Source organism: Ammospiza nelsoni, chromosome 3 (assembly GCF_027579445.1).
Source record: "Ammospiza nelsoni isolate bAmmNel1 chromosome 3, bAmmNel1.pri, whole genome shotgun sequence".
Taxonomy (NCBI): Eukaryota; Metazoa; Chordata; class Aves; order Passeriformes; family Passerellidae; genus Ammospiza; species Ammospiza nelsoni.
In genome coordinates this window covers 5,239,417-5,256,411 of record NC_080635.1, presented here as the reverse complement: position 1 = coordinate 5,256,411, position 16,995 = coordinate 5,239,417, and the positions used below count along the sequence as shown (strand labels likewise).

At 45.5% G+C, this 16,995-nt stretch overlaps 1 protein-coding gene across 1 annotated transcript in view; it reads left to right on the top strand.

The window, feature by feature from the left end:
- The first annotated feature begins 1,144 nt into the window (after positions 1 to 1,144).
- The window catches only part of XRN2 (5'-3' exoribonuclease 2), a 32,515-nt gene continuing 16,664 nt past the window's right edge, over positions 1,145 to 16,995 (top strand). The window contains exons 1-20 of the mRNA XM_059469091.1: positions 1,145 to 1,292; positions 5,248 to 5,375; positions 5,485 to 5,596; positions 5,878 to 5,989; positions 6,729 to 6,787; positions 6,867 to 6,956; positions 7,962 to 8,034; positions 8,132 to 8,182; positions 8,334 to 8,491; positions 8,884 to 8,958; positions 9,090 to 9,223; positions 9,310 to 9,367; positions 9,456 to 9,563; positions 9,996 to 10,040; positions 10,329 to 10,460; positions 11,461 to 11,579; positions 13,692 to 13,827; positions 15,910 to 16,017; positions 16,104 to 16,193; positions 16,674 to 16,746. Coding sequence (XP_059325074.1) covers positions 1,218 to 1,292; positions 5,248 to 5,375; positions 5,485 to 5,596; positions 5,878 to 5,989; positions 6,729 to 6,787; positions 6,867 to 6,956; positions 7,962 to 8,034; positions 8,132 to 8,182; positions 8,334 to 8,491; positions 8,884 to 8,958; positions 9,090 to 9,223; positions 9,310 to 9,367; positions 9,456 to 9,563; positions 9,996 to 10,040; positions 10,329 to 10,460; positions 11,461 to 11,579; positions 13,692 to 13,827; positions 15,910 to 16,017; positions 16,104 to 16,193; positions 16,674 to 16,746 — 1,936 coding nt within the window. The 5' untranslated portion in view covers positions 1,145 to 1,217. The remainder of the gene's footprint in view (positions 1,293 to 5,247; positions 5,376 to 5,484; positions 5,597 to 5,877; positions 5,990 to 6,728; positions 6,788 to 6,866; positions 6,957 to 7,961; positions 8,035 to 8,131; positions 8,183 to 8,333; positions 8,492 to 8,883; positions 8,959 to 9,089; positions 9,224 to 9,309; positions 9,368 to 9,455; positions 9,564 to 9,995; positions 10,041 to 10,328; positions 10,461 to 11,460; positions 11,580 to 13,691; positions 13,828 to 15,909; positions 16,018 to 16,103; positions 16,194 to 16,673; positions 16,747 to 16,995) is intronic.

The window sequence follows — 16,995 nt, the reverse complement described above, 5'->3', positions numbered from 1 at the left end:
GATGTTGGCGCCTATGTGTGTATTCCTAACTTGGCAAAGCACTCAGATTCCGTGTATCCTATAGCTGAACTGTGTTTGTTGTAACACTGAAACTCACACCTACAGCTCAAAAAGAGGTGCAGACCTTTCCCCTGAGCAGGTGGAAGAGTTGGCTGGGGTTACCTAAATCACGTGGAAATTACTGATGGATCCCCTCTAAAAGAGGGGCTGTGCTGGGGAAGTTGCCAGCTCTGGATTTCTGAATATAAGTAACAGTGGTTGTTCTGGATTTAGGGAATATGTTGAGCATGCAGCTCATGCAGCGCTGAAATAAATCATCGATTTCTCTCTTAATTATTGACTTGTTGGGCAACACTGCTGAGTGTGTGCAGCCTAAAGCACCCTTTTTTAAAAGATTTTCTAAGCCTTCTGATGTTTACATTTTTATAACAAACTTTCTCACACAGTTTCTGTAGATAACTTACTGTTTTGCATTCTTTTATGGAGGAGGAAAATTTTGATGAACTGTTGGTTTGTCCAGTGTCATTGGAGAAGTGGCGCTTTTACCCTCTAATCCACTGTCACTTTAGAAAATCTATAAATATTGGAGTAAAAAAATAAACTTCCTTTTTTTCACCTTGAGAACAGCAGTGCGTGCAGGTTATGTTGTTACATGTCCTATAGTGACACGCTACAGCAACACCCCATGCTTGTTTTTTAACAAGGCGCTAAGGGAAGGTGAGTCTTCTATTAAACTGTTCGTTTATGGCGGTTTTTGAGAAGTTGTCACACTGCGTGTCTTGGCTGAGCGTGAGGGCAGCACTGGGGCTGTCTCAGGAGTCAGGCTTCGCTTTTCCTCCTGGACATCACTTTTGTGTCTTGGCTGAGCGTGAGGGCAGCACTGGGGCTGTCTCAGGAGTTCGGCTTCGCTTTTCCTCCTGGACATCACTTTTGTGCCCTCTGGTTTTGTTTTCCCCTCTGAGCGTCCCTTTCGTGCCCCAGGAGCTGCCCAGACACGTTTTACGGGGCGCTGTCCCCTCACGCTCCCGGCCTCCCCTCAGGCCGCCATTGCGCCGCACTCAGCCCGCACCCAAGATGGCGGCGCCGCCTCCTCGCGCACGCGCGCCCCGGCCCCGCCTCCCTCCCTCCGTTCCCGGCGCGCCCCGCGCCGCCCCTCGACCCCGGAAGTGCCGCCGGCGCCGCGGGTCCCGCTCGGCGCTGCCCGTGCCGCTCCCGCCATGGGAGTGCCGGCCTTCTTCCGCTGGCTCAGCCGCAAGTACCCCTCCATCATCGTCAACTGCGTCGAGGAGAAGGTGAGCCGGCCGCCCGGCACCGCGCGGGCCCGCCGGTGGCCGCCCCCCGGGGCTCTGCGGAGCGGGGCCGGTGGGGCCGCACCGGTGCTGAGCCCCAGGTGCTGAGCCCCCGGTGCGGAGTCCCCTCTGCGCCTCCGTGGGCCGCGCCGGGGCATTTCCAGGCGGGTCGGTGGATTTGGACTTTGTTTGGGTTTGGTTCGGGTGTTGTTTATGATTGTGGGATGTTTGGGTTTTTTGGGGGGGGGGTTGGAGTTTTTCCCGGGTTTTTGATCCCGGTGGAAGCGGCCGCTCTATGGGGGGAGTTATCCCCGTGCCCCGCTCAGTGCCGGGGGTGCGGGTGAGCCATCCCGGGGGGAATGGGCGCCGCAGCCGGGAATCGAGCTTCTCCTCCGATTCCTCCTTCTCCGGCCGCTTCCCGGGATTTCCTTCCCGGGATTTCCTTCCCTGGAATTCCAGCCCTTCCCGACGCCCTCGGCTCTGCCCTCGTGTGATTCCGACCCGTAAAAGTAAATTTTGAGACGCTGGTGAAATTTGAGTAGGGAGCGTTTTTTGCTGTTTCTTGAATGTTTTTCGCAGCCTCCGCTTTTCCACAAGTTTTTTTTTTGGGTGGGAATTAGAAGCCTCAGCAAGCTTCGGGACTTGCTGGAAACACGAGTGCAGCTACCGAGCCTCTGCTTGTGCTCTAGCCTAGAGCAGCCTCAGGGGGTTTTGTCTCGTTGCTGGTGATTTCTAGTTCGGGATAAACCCCTGAACTAGAACTCTGGTGCAGGATAATCTCCTGGCCAAACAGGGAGCTGATTATTCCAAAGACACCGTCTAAAATCTGGCTTTCCATAGCAGCAGCAGGAGGAGGTTTCAGCGAAGGCTCTGTCACAGGATTCCACAGGTGCCTTTCCAGGCAGTATTGCAGCTGAAATGATGTTTGTTTACGTGGTTTGTTTGGGCTGGTTCCTTCAGGCACATCCCTGCAGGCACGGGGGTGTTGTGCCATCCTATGGGACACGGTGGGAGGGACAGGGAGGATGGGGGTGATCTCCCTTCATTGGCACCGTGGTGGATTTGCTGTGCCCTGAGCGTGGCAAGTTCTCCTCCTCAGGGCTATTTCTGAGGAGGCAAACTCTGGAGTTCTTGCTTCCCAAGCTGCTTTTCCCATAATAATTTGCGTTCTGTTTTGTTAGATTGCACTGGCTGCAATCTGCTGATTTGGAAAGTTCAGGGCATGTGCTGGGGCTTCTGCCTCTCTGCTCCTCCTCCCAGGGCGTGCTCACCTCGGGCAAGCACCTGGAAGGGGACAAAGAGTGGGAGCACAATGGAGAAGATCAGGGAAAAGAGAGTGAAGTGTTGGAATTCCATGTTGGGGCTGCAGGTGTGCCCTGCCTGCAGCAGGATGTTCAGCTCTGGGCTTCTCCTGGGTGGTTTTGTGTTGCAGGTTCGGGCAGTGAAGCACAGGGTTGGTTAAAAGTGTGAGTTGCTGCTGCTGTGGTTTTATTGCAGCTGTGATTTCAGGCCCTCTCGGCAAGGTGGGGAGTTTATTTTACCTGTCACTGCAAAAGGTGAATTTTTAATGGGGGAGAATTAAGATCTAAGAATGTGCCTGGGAATTTTTATGGAAAAAAGGGGGCTTGTTTAAGAGCTTAACAGTGTTTTAAGGGCTTTCCCTTAATGCTGAGCTCCAGCAGCACTGGCTCTTCTGGACTCTGCACCAAACTCCTGGATGTGACCTCTACTGGGGCTTTGGGAACCCTCAGTTTAGGGGCTGTCCTAAATAACCCTTTAAGATCAAAAAGCAGCCACAATTTAAACAGCAATTACATCCGTAACAGTTTGGGGCAGCTGTCTCTAAGAGCAGATTTGCCTTTTCCAGCACATTTGTAAATGTTAGATTAATCTCTGTGTAATCAAAGCTGCTCTCACATTTAGGCAAAACAAAGGTTTGCATAGCCTTGGTTTTACTGATGGTGTGTCTCTTTTTTCAGTCTTCAATAACTGGACTTGTACCAGCCAAATTATTTATTAAAATTAGTGGAAAGACACAACAAATTCCTTGAGTTGGATTTGCCATAAGTGAAGTGGCAGCTCTTGCTGTCCTCATCCACATTGCTTTCTTCCAACTCAAGAGCACGTTGCAATTACAGCCAGGACAGCACACGGATAAATCACATTCATTAACATTTTTTTTATATTCAAATCTGGTCATAAATCTGAGAGTGGAGTAGGACAGCAGGGAGAAGCTGTAGTTTGTCTTCCTGTCGATGAATTTAAGCTTCTCTCACGATGTAATCAGCTCTGTGTGTGTTTTAGGATTGCTGTAAATCTCTCTAATCAGAAATTTTGTATCTCCCGGTAGCTTGTCTCTTTGAAATATTGAAAAGTTGATCCTTGTTCTCTTACCTTGCTAGATTAATCAGATTTAAGAAAAAGAAATAATCTTCTTCTTAAGCTGAGCGGGAAGAATGAGAGGAAGATCTTGAAGATAATAAAAAAATCCAGGAGAGAATATTCTTAATCAAATGGATAGGAATTAATAAAGCTGCAGCTAAAGTATCATGTTTGAAGATCTGTTTTGAATGGTTTCAAAAGAGGCTGGAGATGAGAAGTGAACAGTTTAGTTGTATCACAAGAGATACCGCTGCCACACACTTCAGCCTGCCTTGCACACGGCTGCTGCATGAGAACCCCAGTGGGCTTGTGAAGGGGGGCTCCTTTTCTGCCTCACAGAGCTGGGATTCCTCCTGAATCCATTGAGCTCGGATCCCACGGGGCTGGGGATCAGGGAGAATCCAGGGGGGTAGCCCAGAGGAAGGTACAATGTTTGCACTGACATTTAGTTTCTGCTAGCACCACCTCATTTTGTGTGTGTGGTGTCTGGAGAGCTGAGTGAAGGAGGCAAACAGCAGTGCTTGGAGGTGGCATCTCTCAGGATAGCTGTGCCAAACCTGAATACTACATCAAGTCTTGAGAAATGAATGGAATGAAACTTGGGTTTCGTTTTGGGGGTAAGAAGTCAGCCGGTCCTGCTGCTGCTTTAAGCAGGAAAGTTGTCCAAAGTTGACAGCGTAATCTGTAAGTTTTGGGGTTTTTCTCTCTGAAACTCCATCAGAGATGTGGAGAACTCACTCAGTGAGTAGCAGTCTGCAGACAGACGTTTGGGAAGGGCTTCTTGTTGGCTCAGCAGCAGCAGCTGAGCTCCATGTGATGGGAGACCCAGGGGTATCCCAGTTTTCCCCATCCCATGCACTCCTGTGACTGTAGTTTCACCTCAAAACATGCCATTCATTTTGTTTATTTTTAAACTTGGCTTTATGCCCAGCTATTCAAGAGCACACTTTGTTCCACCTTTGGATGTGTTATAACCCATTCCAGCCAGAATTCTTCTGAAAACCATCAGGCTTTTCCTTGCTCAGGTCCTGTCTCTTCCACGCTCTTGGGTTTTAATCCATGTGTGTTATGCCTGTGGCTGATGGAAGGGAGAATCAGTGTTGCTGATTGTCCTTTGACCAAACTAACCACAAAGCCAAACCACAAGCCCAACAACAACAAAGGCCCAAAGAGAACAAACCTGAAATTATGGTGAGGAAACGAAAATGACTGTGGTTGTTGAGGATGTTGAAGAATCCACTGCTGGAGCAGTCCAGGCACACAGGTGGCTCTAGGTGGGTTGGGATGAAGAAATAATATGAGGTATGAAAACTTCTTGTCAGGAGAAAAAAACAACTCTTCCATAACCCATTATTGTGTTTTCTGGTTAAAAGCAGGTGTAGAAAGAAGTGCTGTTTAATAGTGAAAAGTGCAGCTGCAGGTAGTGTGGGTACTTATTACTGGCACTTGATTTTAATAATAATTACTTATTTCTTAGTGTGGGTACACTTTTTCCTCTGCTGCCATTAAAACCAAACCAGACTTTGATGAGCCTGTGCATTAATAGCTGCAATCCTTGTCCCCACTGCATCCCCAGGCCAAGGAGTGCAATGGTGTCAAGGTCCCCATTGACACGAGCAAGCCCAACCCCAACGAGGTGGAGTTCGACAACCTCTACCTGGACATGAATGGCATCATTCACCCCTGCACACACCCAGAGGACAAGTAAGGCTTTGTTTAGCTCTTTGCAGGTGCTGTATCTCTCTCCTTATTGAGAGATAAGGTGAGAGGTGAGAGGCATTTCAGGTGTTAAATTGGATGCTCTTTGTTTTAGGCCAGCGCCCAAAAATGAAGATGAGATGATGGTGGCGATTTTTGAGTATATCGACAGGATCTTCAACATTGTGAGACCAAGGAGACTCCTTTACATGGCCATAGATGGAGTGGTGAGTATTGACACGCTGGGTTTCCAGCTGGAAAATCCTCATCTCCCCTCACTGCACAGAATCACAGAATGGTTTGTGCTGGAAGGGACCTTAAAGATCTCCTGCTTCCCCATGGGCAGGGACATCTTCCACCAGCACAGGTTGCTCCATCCAACCTGGCCATCAGTAGGTCTGATGAGAGGTCAACTCTTTGTAATAACTTGTGACCCAAAGCACCTCTCAGGACAGGAGAGATTGTCCAGATGCAAAAAGTGACCCAAGCTCTCCTGTACTTTTTTTAGGCCCCACGTGCCAAAATGAATCAACAGAGGTCCAGGAGATTCAGAGCCTCAAAGGAGGGCATGGAAGCTGCTGAGGAGAAGCAAAAAATCCGACAAGAAATTCTGGCCAAAGGTAGGGCAGTGGCCTTATCAGAGGTTTTTTCCTTGAGAATCACCTTGTTTGATCACCTCAGTAAGGTTTGGAGAAAGCTCTGTGTGCTTTGCTGGGAGAAGGGGAGAACAAGCCTGGAGAAGGCTGGATCTGTGTTTTCCAAAGTTAAGAACTGAGACAAAACAAAATGTCATCTTTTCTTCTTCAGTCTCCTGCCTGAAATGAGTTTGTGTTGAGTGCTCTTAATTCCTTTTGAAAATAAATTGAACAGAAGAGCAGGGATAAATGCAGTGAGAAACAACCAAAACCCTTCTGGAAGGAAGTACACGTTTGTAGGGCTTGATGAAAGGAGGATTGAGGCTTAAAAGCAGGGATCAGATGGAAATACTCCTCTACAGGGATAATAAGCTGCCAGCAAGGGGAGTTACTTGACAGTGGAAACTCTAAATTCAGTGAGGAAACAAAAGTCAGAGCAACTTTGAGGGTGGTGGTGACACAGCTGGAGTGAGAGGGGAGTGTTTGCTGCTAGCTGGGCTTTGAAATCACCTTGCTGAAGTAACAATGTTTGTAAATGTGGCAGCACCTTGTAGGATGGAGATAATGCAGTGATAAGAGTTGGTTTGGTTTGGTTTTGTGGGAATTTTATTAAACAATCTGGTTTCAATGAGTTAATTATTCCCAGGGGAGCTGTCTGGGTTTTGCCATGCAGAAACGTTGGCAGTGTTCCATCTGGATGTAACTCTGCTCTCTGTTGCTCCAGGTGGCTTTCTGCCTCCAGAGGAGGTGAAGGAGAGGTTTGACAGCAACTGTATCACCCCGGTGAGTGGCCTGGCCCTGTACCCAGCAATTTCTAGGGGCTGGATGTTGGTTTAATTCCTTTCCTTCCTACCCTCTGCAGGGAACTGAGTTTATGGACAATCTTGCTAAATGCCTGCGCTATTACATCGCCGACCGCTTGAACAGCGACCCGGGCTGGAAGAACCTGACAGTGAGTTTCCCACTTTCACACTTGAGGGAGATGAAGGGGATGTTTGGGCTGGGCTGAGATCCAGTTGAAGAGTAGAAATTTAACAGATTTGTCTCTTGGCCTGGCTGTGAGCTGTTATTAACAGCAGGCCAGCACACACATCCCTCTGAGGCTTCAGAGATCCATTGTGTGCTGATAACTCCATCTCCCAGCACCATTTGCTGTGATTTCATTGAAGGACAAGGAGCAGGTTTGCTGCTGGAAGCCACAATTTCACATAATGGGGAGACAGGGCTTTAGGAATACTTTTTCTGCTTTTGTGGGAAGTGTCAAGATACATTGTAGTTGTATCTTTTGCACTGTTTCTTTTTTGTAATTGCTTCCTCAGCAGGCTCAATTTCTCTGTTCCTCTAATGGCAGGCAGTGAAAACAGAAGTGCCAGCTTTCTTGCCTTTCTGAGCTGGGTGATTCTCCCCTGTTCTTGCCCAGCCACTCCACTCCTCCATTTCTGCCCTGTGTGTGCTGCACACGAGGAGCAGTGCAGGCAGGAAATGCAGCTGCCTGTGCTGTGTGCCATGAGCTGGCTGTTCAAGTGCTCTAATTAGAGGGCAGTTGGCTCTGCTTGATTCCCCCATCAGACAGGGGTTTTATAAACACTAATTCTCGTCAGGGTGAGGAGGGGGTGATGAGATCATGTTTCAGTGCATCAGTGAGCTGAATCTGGGAGTTCTCTAGTGCCCATTTCATTGCCCTGATAATTTATTGGACGCATCAAATGTGACGTGATCGTTTCAGTGGAATTTGCAGCAGTGTCAGCTTCAGCCTGGAACTGACAGAGCAAAGTGAAAGTGTCTTCACTTGCTTCTTCATTGTAAATAATTTCATCTTAAATCACAATATTTTAGCTCAAACCACAAGTTAGAATTTCAGGTATTCATAAGTCAGATGCTGTGTTCAGTATATAAGTTACTGTTTTTTTTTTCCTCTGGCAATATTAATTGTTGCCATTATTTCAATTCTTTTCAGGTTATTTTGTCAGATGCCAGTGCTCCTGGTGAAGGGGAGCATAAAATCATGGATTACATCAGGAGACAAAGAGGTAAAATTCCAATTAATGTGGACATTTTGTTTTAAGTTAAACTCAGTAATAACTTACTTAGCATGACTTTGACAAAATGTAATTTTCTTTTGTGCAGCTCAACCCAACCACGACCCAAACACTCACCACTGTCTGTGTGGGGCTGATGGTGAGTTCTTTCTTGCTTGTGGTTCCTGGGTAATCACATCAGTATCTTGCTTGAAGCAGAATCCACTTTGCTTCTAAACATTAAAAGAAAAACAAAACCAAAACTTGATTATGTTTATCCTTAATCATATTTTATTTTTCTCCCTTGATAGCTGATCTGATCATGCTTGGCTTAGCTACACACGAACCAAACTTCACCATCATTAGGGAAGAGTTCAAACCAAACAAACCCAAGCCTTGTGCTCTCTGTAACCAGCTGGGGCATGAGGTTAAGGATTGCCAAGGCCTGCCCAGAGAGAAACAAGGAAAGGTAAGAATTTTGCTATTTCTAGGATTTTTTTAATCTGTAGTGTACAAGGAGATTCTCAAATTGTTCTTGCTGCTGGTTTTAGCTGAAGCATGGTGCAAATTGTTGCTGGGAATACCTAGCTTTCCCCTTGGAAATAAAAATACAAAAGGGTCATGCCAAACCTGATGTCCACATTTGAGGTGTTTTGTTGTTTGGGGTTTTTCCCACTGAATGGGAACAAACAATCAGTAACTGAACAGATGTGCAAAGCAGCAAAATACACCCTTGGCACAAGGGCTTGGGAGCCTGTTTTTGGATCCCTCTCAACTCCTCTTGAGGCAAACCTTGCAAGTAGGGCTGGAGAAGCTCTGGAATGCCCTTGGATCTGATGTGGGTCCCCTCTGGTTTTTCAGCACGATCAGTTTGCCGACACCATGCCAGTCTCTGAGCAAGAGTTCATCTTCATCCGCCTGTGTGTCCTGAGAGAGGTGAGGTGCTAAAAATTCCATCCAAAACTATAAATCCCTATAAATTCCATCCAAAACTATAAATCCCTACAAGTTCCATCCAAACCCCTGCAGTGTTCTCTGAGCTCCTGTTGCTTGTGTGTGTGTTGCAGTACTTGGAGAGAGAGCTCACCATGGCCAGCTTGCCTTTCACTTTTGATTTTGAAAGGAGTGTTGATGACTGGGTCTTCATGTGCTTCTTTGTGGGGAATGATTTCCTCCCTCACCTGCCATCTCTGGAGATCAGGTAGATGAGAATCTGTGTTCTTGTCCTGCAAGAACAGCTCTTGTGCTTTTCACTACCAGGAGTCTCACCCTGTGCTTTGTGTTTAGGGAGGGAGCAATTGATCGCTTGGTGAACATCTATAAAAACGTGGTGCACAAAACTGGGGTGAGTTTTTTCCTTTTCCTTTAAAAATATCTGGGTCTTTGCCACAAAACAGGCTTGTTTTTCAGCTCTCTTATTCTCTGACCTGCAGGGCTACCTGACTGAAAGCGGATTTGTGAACTTGCAGCGGGTCCAGATGATCATGCTGGCTGTTGGGGAAGTTGAAGACAGCATTTTCAAAAAGAGGAAAGATGATGATGTAATTTCTTTGTTGTTGTTCTGACATTCTTGAAGTTAGGTTTTAATCACTTACTATTAGCCAGAGACACTCCTTTAAGAGAATAAGAAAAATACCCAGAATTTGTATTTTCATTGTTATAATCTCTGGTGAATACTTCAACACTGCTGTCACTCAAATAAGGCTGCAGCTAAATTTAGTAGATCATTTAAATCCTTAGCAAAGTTTTGGAGCTTTGGGTACCCAGCTGTTTTTTTTCCCCATAGATTTTCAGGGTAGGGTAGAAAATTCCATCCCTTTCTGTTGGATTTACAGACACAGGAATTGACCCATGTCTTATTCAGAACACTCCCTAAAAACCTCATGGCATGGTCAGTTGAGGATTATAATGAAATCATTTGCCAAGGAGTCTGTGTCCATGACTGACTTTATTTCCCTTTGTTCTTCATTTAGGATAACTTTAAAAGACGACAAAAAGAAAAAAGGAAGAGATTGAAGGTAAGTGAATTCCTTACCCAAACTAGCAAGAATTTGAATGTCTACTTTAGTTTTTGAATGTTGGAACTGCAGGTGTAATCATGGTGTTTTCTGCCTTGTATGTAACTACTTCAAAGTTTAAAAAAATTAAGTTAGGTTGATTTTTTTTTTTTCTATTCCATATTCAAAAAATGTGTCTTTGTGCATTCATTTCCCCATAATGTTAATCTGAAAATTGTGAGAGAGCATCATCCCAGTGCTGGGGAGATCACAGCTCTTTCAGCAGCCTTGTCTGTGTTTATCTTGCAGAGGGATCAGCCTTCCTTTATTCCTGGTGGTCAGTTTTCCCCTCAAGCCCTGGGAAATCGATCCAGCCCTCAGGCAATCTGTAACCCTCGACAAGCTGCCTTTGAGATGAGGATGCACGACAGGCAGAACTCGGTGAGTGGATGTTCAGAGGCATTTGCACAGAGAAAGGAAGGAATTACTGCCTGCGTTACTCCTTTTTGTCTGCTCTGTCCAGTTTTCTTGAAAAGCTGGCACCTCAAACATGATTTTTCAAGGAAGTGGCTTTTAATAAGTGATTTTTCTAAGCATGCTTGAATAAAATTGTCTTCTTTATTTCTACTTGGAATGATGCTTTTCGCTGGGGAAGGGAGAAATTTGGATGAAGTTTTGGGCAAGGTATTAGTGCGGGAAAAACTGGAAAGAAGTGCCCTGTTAGAAGTCCTGCTATCTTTAAATAACAATTATGACAGGTATTTTCTTTTTTGGTATAAATCTTCATCCAAGCAGCAAACAGATTAAAAGTTCTTTTTCATCACAGAGATGTGTGTTCTGTCTCTGAAGTCTCAATACAATGTGCTTTTTCAAGGTTTAATTTCTGCTGCTCTTCCCTTTTAATCTCAAAACTTTTTTGCACATGAGTTACACAAATTAGTTCCTTTATGGAATGGGAGACATTTGTTTTAGATTCTAATATTAAAATAGATAAATTTGAGAGGAGTTTTAGAGACCAGCTGTGAAGCAGCTCAGAGTATTTCTGGCAGTTCTGAGTTGGAAGCACCTTTTTTTCACTAGTGCCACAAAAGGAAGTTGCAGCAGAAGCTGCAGTGGTGTTCCAAAATTGGACTGTATCCAGAATATGAATTGATTAAAAAATGCCACTGTGTTTATTGCACTTGTTTCTTTCTCAAAGCCAGGGACAACTTTTCCTGTGTGCATCAATGCCTGCCTTTTAACAGAGATATGTTTTTCCCTTTTGCACCTTGACTATGATGGGTTGTGCATCCTTTGCCTGGAGTTTTTTTGGAGCTGAAGAGAAGCCTTGTGATTATCACAGAGCTGTTAAAATTAACTGCATTTTTAAAAGCCTAACAAATCTTCCTCTCCCCACCTCCACCAACCTTTCCCTGTTTATCTCTGATAATTCTGACCCTAGACAACTTCAGCATCTCCCAACACCAGCCTGACTCCTGACAGCAGCCCGTCCCTGGGAGGAGGAATTAAGCGGAAACCTGAGGACAGTGACAGTGAACCTGAGCCAGAGGATAATATCAGGTGAAGCCATTTTTTGTAGCACTTTGTTAGCAAATTGCTGAGATAGATGCAGCCTAATTAATGCCATTTAGCTCAGTGCAGCGCTGCCTTCGGATGCTTTTGTGATCTTTTTTTATCCAGCGGTAATTAACGTGGAGGGTGAAGATATCCAGTAAATTCCAGTGAGATGGGTGAGCTCTGGCTGTTGAAGCTAAGTATCCAGATTAGTATGCATGCAGGTTTGCAGCCTCCCAGCCACTGCTCCCTCTGAGACCGAGCTTGGCGAGACATTCCCTGATTATGTGAGCGGAATGCTCCTGGAATCTGGGAGCTGTTTAACCCACATGTGGGCAGCACTGTCAGTGCTCTCCACCATCTTTGGGTTGCAGCAGGCCCTGGTTTGGCTCTGAGTTCTTGCATTGTCTCAGGAGGGCTGAGCCTGGGATGGTTGAGACAGGAATTTTCTGGGAATTAACCACCAGTGAGTCTGCATTGGTCAAGGATTTCAGTGAAACTGTTTGCATCGAGGGTGAAGGCCTTTACAGCTGTTCCTGAGAAGTGCAGCCACAGGGGTTTTCTGTGGAGTCTGCCCACATCTACCCATGGCCTAACACTCAGAGTTCTTTCCTTGTGCAGTTCTGTTCACAGTCATCACAATATATTTGTGTTATGTGGCCCATCAGCTCTAGCAATATCACAATTCTTATTATATGCTCTCATTCTTATTTTCTTTCCAGTGTGTCTATATCTGAATGGACTGATTTTTTTTTTCATCTATCAAGCAGTATTTTTATATAAAATAATAAATTTTAAGGATATATTACTCCATCTCATTTCCATCTGAGTGTTAGCAGAGCTGCTAAAAGAAGCTTGAACAGTATGAATGAACTGTGGTGATTCACGAGCAGCAGTGGTTCTGACAGGGTTGGTATTGCCAAGGAAAAAGATGTGCTACATTCAACCACAGTTTAAGCTTTTGTAGCTCAGAATATTTTTTCATATCCTTTTCTGAGTGGAAATTAATTCTGTGCTTGCCATTGTAAATAAAAAGAACTGCATTGATGTCCTGGATACGACCACACTGTTTGTGAAAATAAATTCTGTATTTAGAATGACTTTGAAACCAGAGCAAATTGTTGCAGTCAGCTGCAGATGGGTTTTATCTCACAGAAAGGTTTTTTTTGGAATTTATGCAAGTGTCTGTCTGCCAGGCAGCTCAGAGCCTGCAGATGTTCTTGACTCCATCCCTCAAGCCTTCAGTGCCAGGAGCTCTGTTCTTGCTTACCTGCTTTTCTGGAAGTCTTGGAAGCATCTCTTGGCTTTTCTGCCTGCTCATCAGTGTGAGTTGTCTTGGAAGGATTTAGGAAGTGTCCTGAGCAACTGTCTCAAAACAGAAGCAAAGATCCTCTTTGCAGAGCCAAAGGGATGTGCATCCTGTAAGGAAGCATGAATGGATTGTGGCTCTCTCCTAAAGCTCCATACACAGGATTTAGGGCTCTGGGAGAATCTGACCAGTGTCAGCTTGAGGTGACCTCTTGGAGTGGTTTGGAATAAAATTCCATGTAAGAAAACAAATCATTATTAAGGGATTATGTGGTTTAACCAGTTTGGTTCTTTGCTGACATGATACAGCAGAGCTGAAGGGTGCAACTGCCCGTGTGTGAAAGAGGAGCCAGTGTTTGTTTTCCCTGCCCCATCTGTGGACAGACATGAGGGGGAGCTGTGTGAAGGAAGGATGAACCGTGGCCTGGTTGGCTCCTGTGCTCCCAATGTCCACCTGTGGCCTGAGAGACTGAAAATCCTGTGTGAAAGGGAGCTCATCTGATGTGAGGCAGCAAGCACAGGGCAGAAGTGCCTCTGGTAATCACAGCTTGTCTGAACAGAACAGAAATTGTTTTGCATTTGCTTGCCTTTATATTTGAGGTAACAGGAAAACCCTGACAATTCTGCCAACAGTCATATTTTATTCTGTTGCTGCTGAGCATCGCTTTTTCTGCTTTCATTTAAACTGTATATAAATGGCAACTGAAGCAGCAAGTGGCTTTGTTTTACAGTGTAATTCAGACCTGCAGATGTGCATCTGCTGAGGTGCCCATCCATGTTAACATGTTGCCTGTGCCTGGTTTGTTGCAGGTTGTGGGAGACTGGCTGGAAGCAGCGCTACTACAAAAACAAATTTGACGTGGACGCGTCCGATGAGAAATTCCGCCGCAAGGTTGTGCAGTCCTACGTGGAAGGGCTTTGCTGGGTTCTCAGATATTATTATCAGGTACCCCAAAGTTTCTGGTCTGAAGTTGTTTCAGTCTGTTGCTCGTTTTGGGAAAGCTGTGGGGATTTTTGAAGGTGTAAAACAGATGTGTTCCCATTCTGTTTGACACTGGGGGTTTGAATGCAGTTTCGCCATCTCTGAAGCTGCTGAAGGAACAACTGGATGTGGCACTCAGTGCTCTGATCTGGTTGACAATGTGGTGATTGGTCACAGGTTGGACTCTCATCTCAGAGGTCTTTTCCAAACTCAGTGATTCCAGGATTCTGGTTCTCATATCTTGGTGCAGCAAGAACCGCTGATATTTTCCCTTTCCCACAAATAATGACTGCACGTGCCTAAATGAGAGAACAAAGAGCAAAGCCCTTGAAATGCCAGTAAGAATTTGCAAGGGAGAGAGTTGTCAGTCTCCTCTGTAGATTGTAATGCTGCTCCATGAAGTGTGTTGTGATTGAAGTAATCTGTGTCAGATTTAAATCTTTTGATAATTGAGATGTCAGATTGGCAAGAGATTAGTGGGCCATGGTGACTGATGGTTAATGAGGAGCTCCGTGCCCTGAAGGCAAAGTCAGACTGGCTGTGTGACCTGGGAGCACAGTGTGCTCCAGCCCAGGAGTTTGTCCTGTCTCAGCAGGAATTTGGAGCTTCCACACAGGGCTGTGTTCTTAAAACTTTGTATTTTTCCTCAGTGGCTGCCACCTGTCCAGCTGGGAGCACAGGCAGGACAGATACCTCAGGTGCCTACAAAATGCAGTTTCCAATAGGTTTTTTCACTCCCCCCTTGGAACAAAATGGGAATGTATCCTCTTCCCTCCTGCTCTAGCCATTCCTTGAGTTTGAGCTCTGACTCATCTGTTGTGGGGGATGAAAATCATCAAGTTTAAAGTTTGCAAGCTCTGGTGCAGCTTGTCTGCAGGGAAGCTGAGTTCCCCCCACCCTTGTGTGCACGACCTCCTTTTGTGAAGGACAGATGTCACCTGGATGCCTTTATAGGTGGGAATTATCAGGATCCTGTGCACAAGGAAACTGTGGTTTTTAATCATGACAGAGTATTTTCCCACAACTCCCTATGTGCCCATCTGCCTCCAGGGGTAGAAATGAGCCTTCAGGTGAGCTGTGGGTAAAAGTGTCCCCTTCAGTGGTACAAGAGCACAAGACCATTCCAGTCTGTTGTATGGGGATGGAGCAGCTAGAAAATCACTCCCTGCTGATATGGAAATGAGGTTAGGAAGCTGTTGGGCAAGGGGAACTTCAAAATAGGTTTGCTTGAGGATCTTTGTTTGGCTTTTTTTCTTCTCACCATAATAAAAATTGACTCCAGTAATTACTGCTGGCTGTCCATAAAACTTGTGCCAGAATATATTGGATGCCTTTCTGTTCCTACAGAAAGCTAATAATGCAGGGCATGTCCCACTAGACATCTGTTTGGAGAGGAGGAGGAAAAAGGGAAAAAAAAGAAAGGAGAATGAAAGCAATCCACCTGGCTTTTGAAACATTCCAAGTCCGTCCAAAGGACTGCAGAGAATAATTATAGGTGCTGTACTTGTATACCAAAAATATCACTGGAGGAGCCTTGTTGACATTTAATCGTTCAGAACTAAAAGTCAAAATAGTAGTGGGCTTTTGTTTCAATTGGTGCTGCTAAGAAAAATAGCTGAGGAGGTGAAAGCTTGACTTAGACCCTCTGGAGCCACGTTTCCTTTAGGAGGTGCATGGTGTTCTGGTGTGTTTTGAGTTTGCTTGATTCTCTCCCTTCTGAGGAGACACTTTGTATTCCCCACTGCTCAAGGCAGGAGAAGGAGAGGGGAAGAGCAAAGTGCTACTCCAAGTGTGCAGTAGTGCTGGTGCTGGAGAGAGGAGCACCAGTGAAAACCAGAATGCTTCTCAGCACGTCTGCAGCAAATACTGTTCACATTTGCACACCCAGCAGGGCGTGCTGGGGTCTCTGCTCCCACACCACCTCCCCAAGTTAGCTTTGGGATTTTGCTGTGGAAAACAGGGGTGTGAACTGCTCTCTGCCACGTTGTCATGTTTAGTGACCGGGCTGCATGATTTTCATTTGCTGATTTTTGTGTCTCCCACCAGGGCTGTGCATCCTGGAACTGGTATTACCCTTTCCACTACGCTCCCTTTGCCTCGGACTTCGAGGGCATTGCAGACATGCCCTCAGACTTTGAGAAGGGCTCCAAACCGGTAGGGCTCCTGATTTATCAACTCATTCACTGCTCATCTGCCCTCCCATTCCAAGAGTCTCACACCTGCCTGTCTGTTCTCAACAGTTCAAGCCTCTGGAGCAGCTGATGGGGGTGTTCCCGGCCGCCAGTGGAAACTTCCTGCCGCCCACGTGGAGGAAACTCATGACAGACCCAGTGAGAATCCCTCTTGTATTTATTCCTGTCTCTGGCAGCTCAGGTCATCTTGCACTGGTGTGAGGGGGACCTGCTGCTTCTCACTTCAGGCAGAGAAATGCTGCAGACCAGGAGGGAAAGGTTTTGGAAGATTGCAAGGATTTTTTCAAAATCCTTAAAAGTGATTTCTTGGAATTGAGATGTTATTTCCCAGCTATCTTACACTTCAGATGGCTTAGTTTTTTCCAGAAATCTTCCAAAACTTAGTTGGGGAGCAGATAACTTACCCTGATTAGCTCTCCTCTTTATCCTTATTTTTCTCTCCTCAATTTCTTGTTTTAAATCTCTGAGTAGTACAAGTGCCCATCCTCACTTTGTATTTAAATGGCTTTTAATGAAAGCTGTTTCTGTTATCAAAGACCTTTCTATTTGGCACCACATGACATTCTGAACCCGTGTCAAAGTTGGCTTTAAGGGTGATTTTTGTTTTTCCAATTCCAGGAATCAAGCATCATTGACTTCTACCCTGAAGATTTTGCTATTGATTTGAATGGGAAGAAGTATGCTTGGCAAGGTGAAACTTCAACTGTCCTCTTTTTAATTTTTAGACATTAGTCTTAAAAACCTGTAAAAATAGAAAGAAATTGGAAAATTATCTTAGTGAGAAATGCTGCACAAAGGTAACTTGTGTTACTTGTTGTGGGGACAAGTATTTTACAGCAGGTGTGTTTTTGTAAAGAAATTAGTATGAAGAGCAAATTACAAATCAGTAACTGGTTTTGGATTGGCAATGATTATTGGTAATTTCAGCAGTCATTCTAGA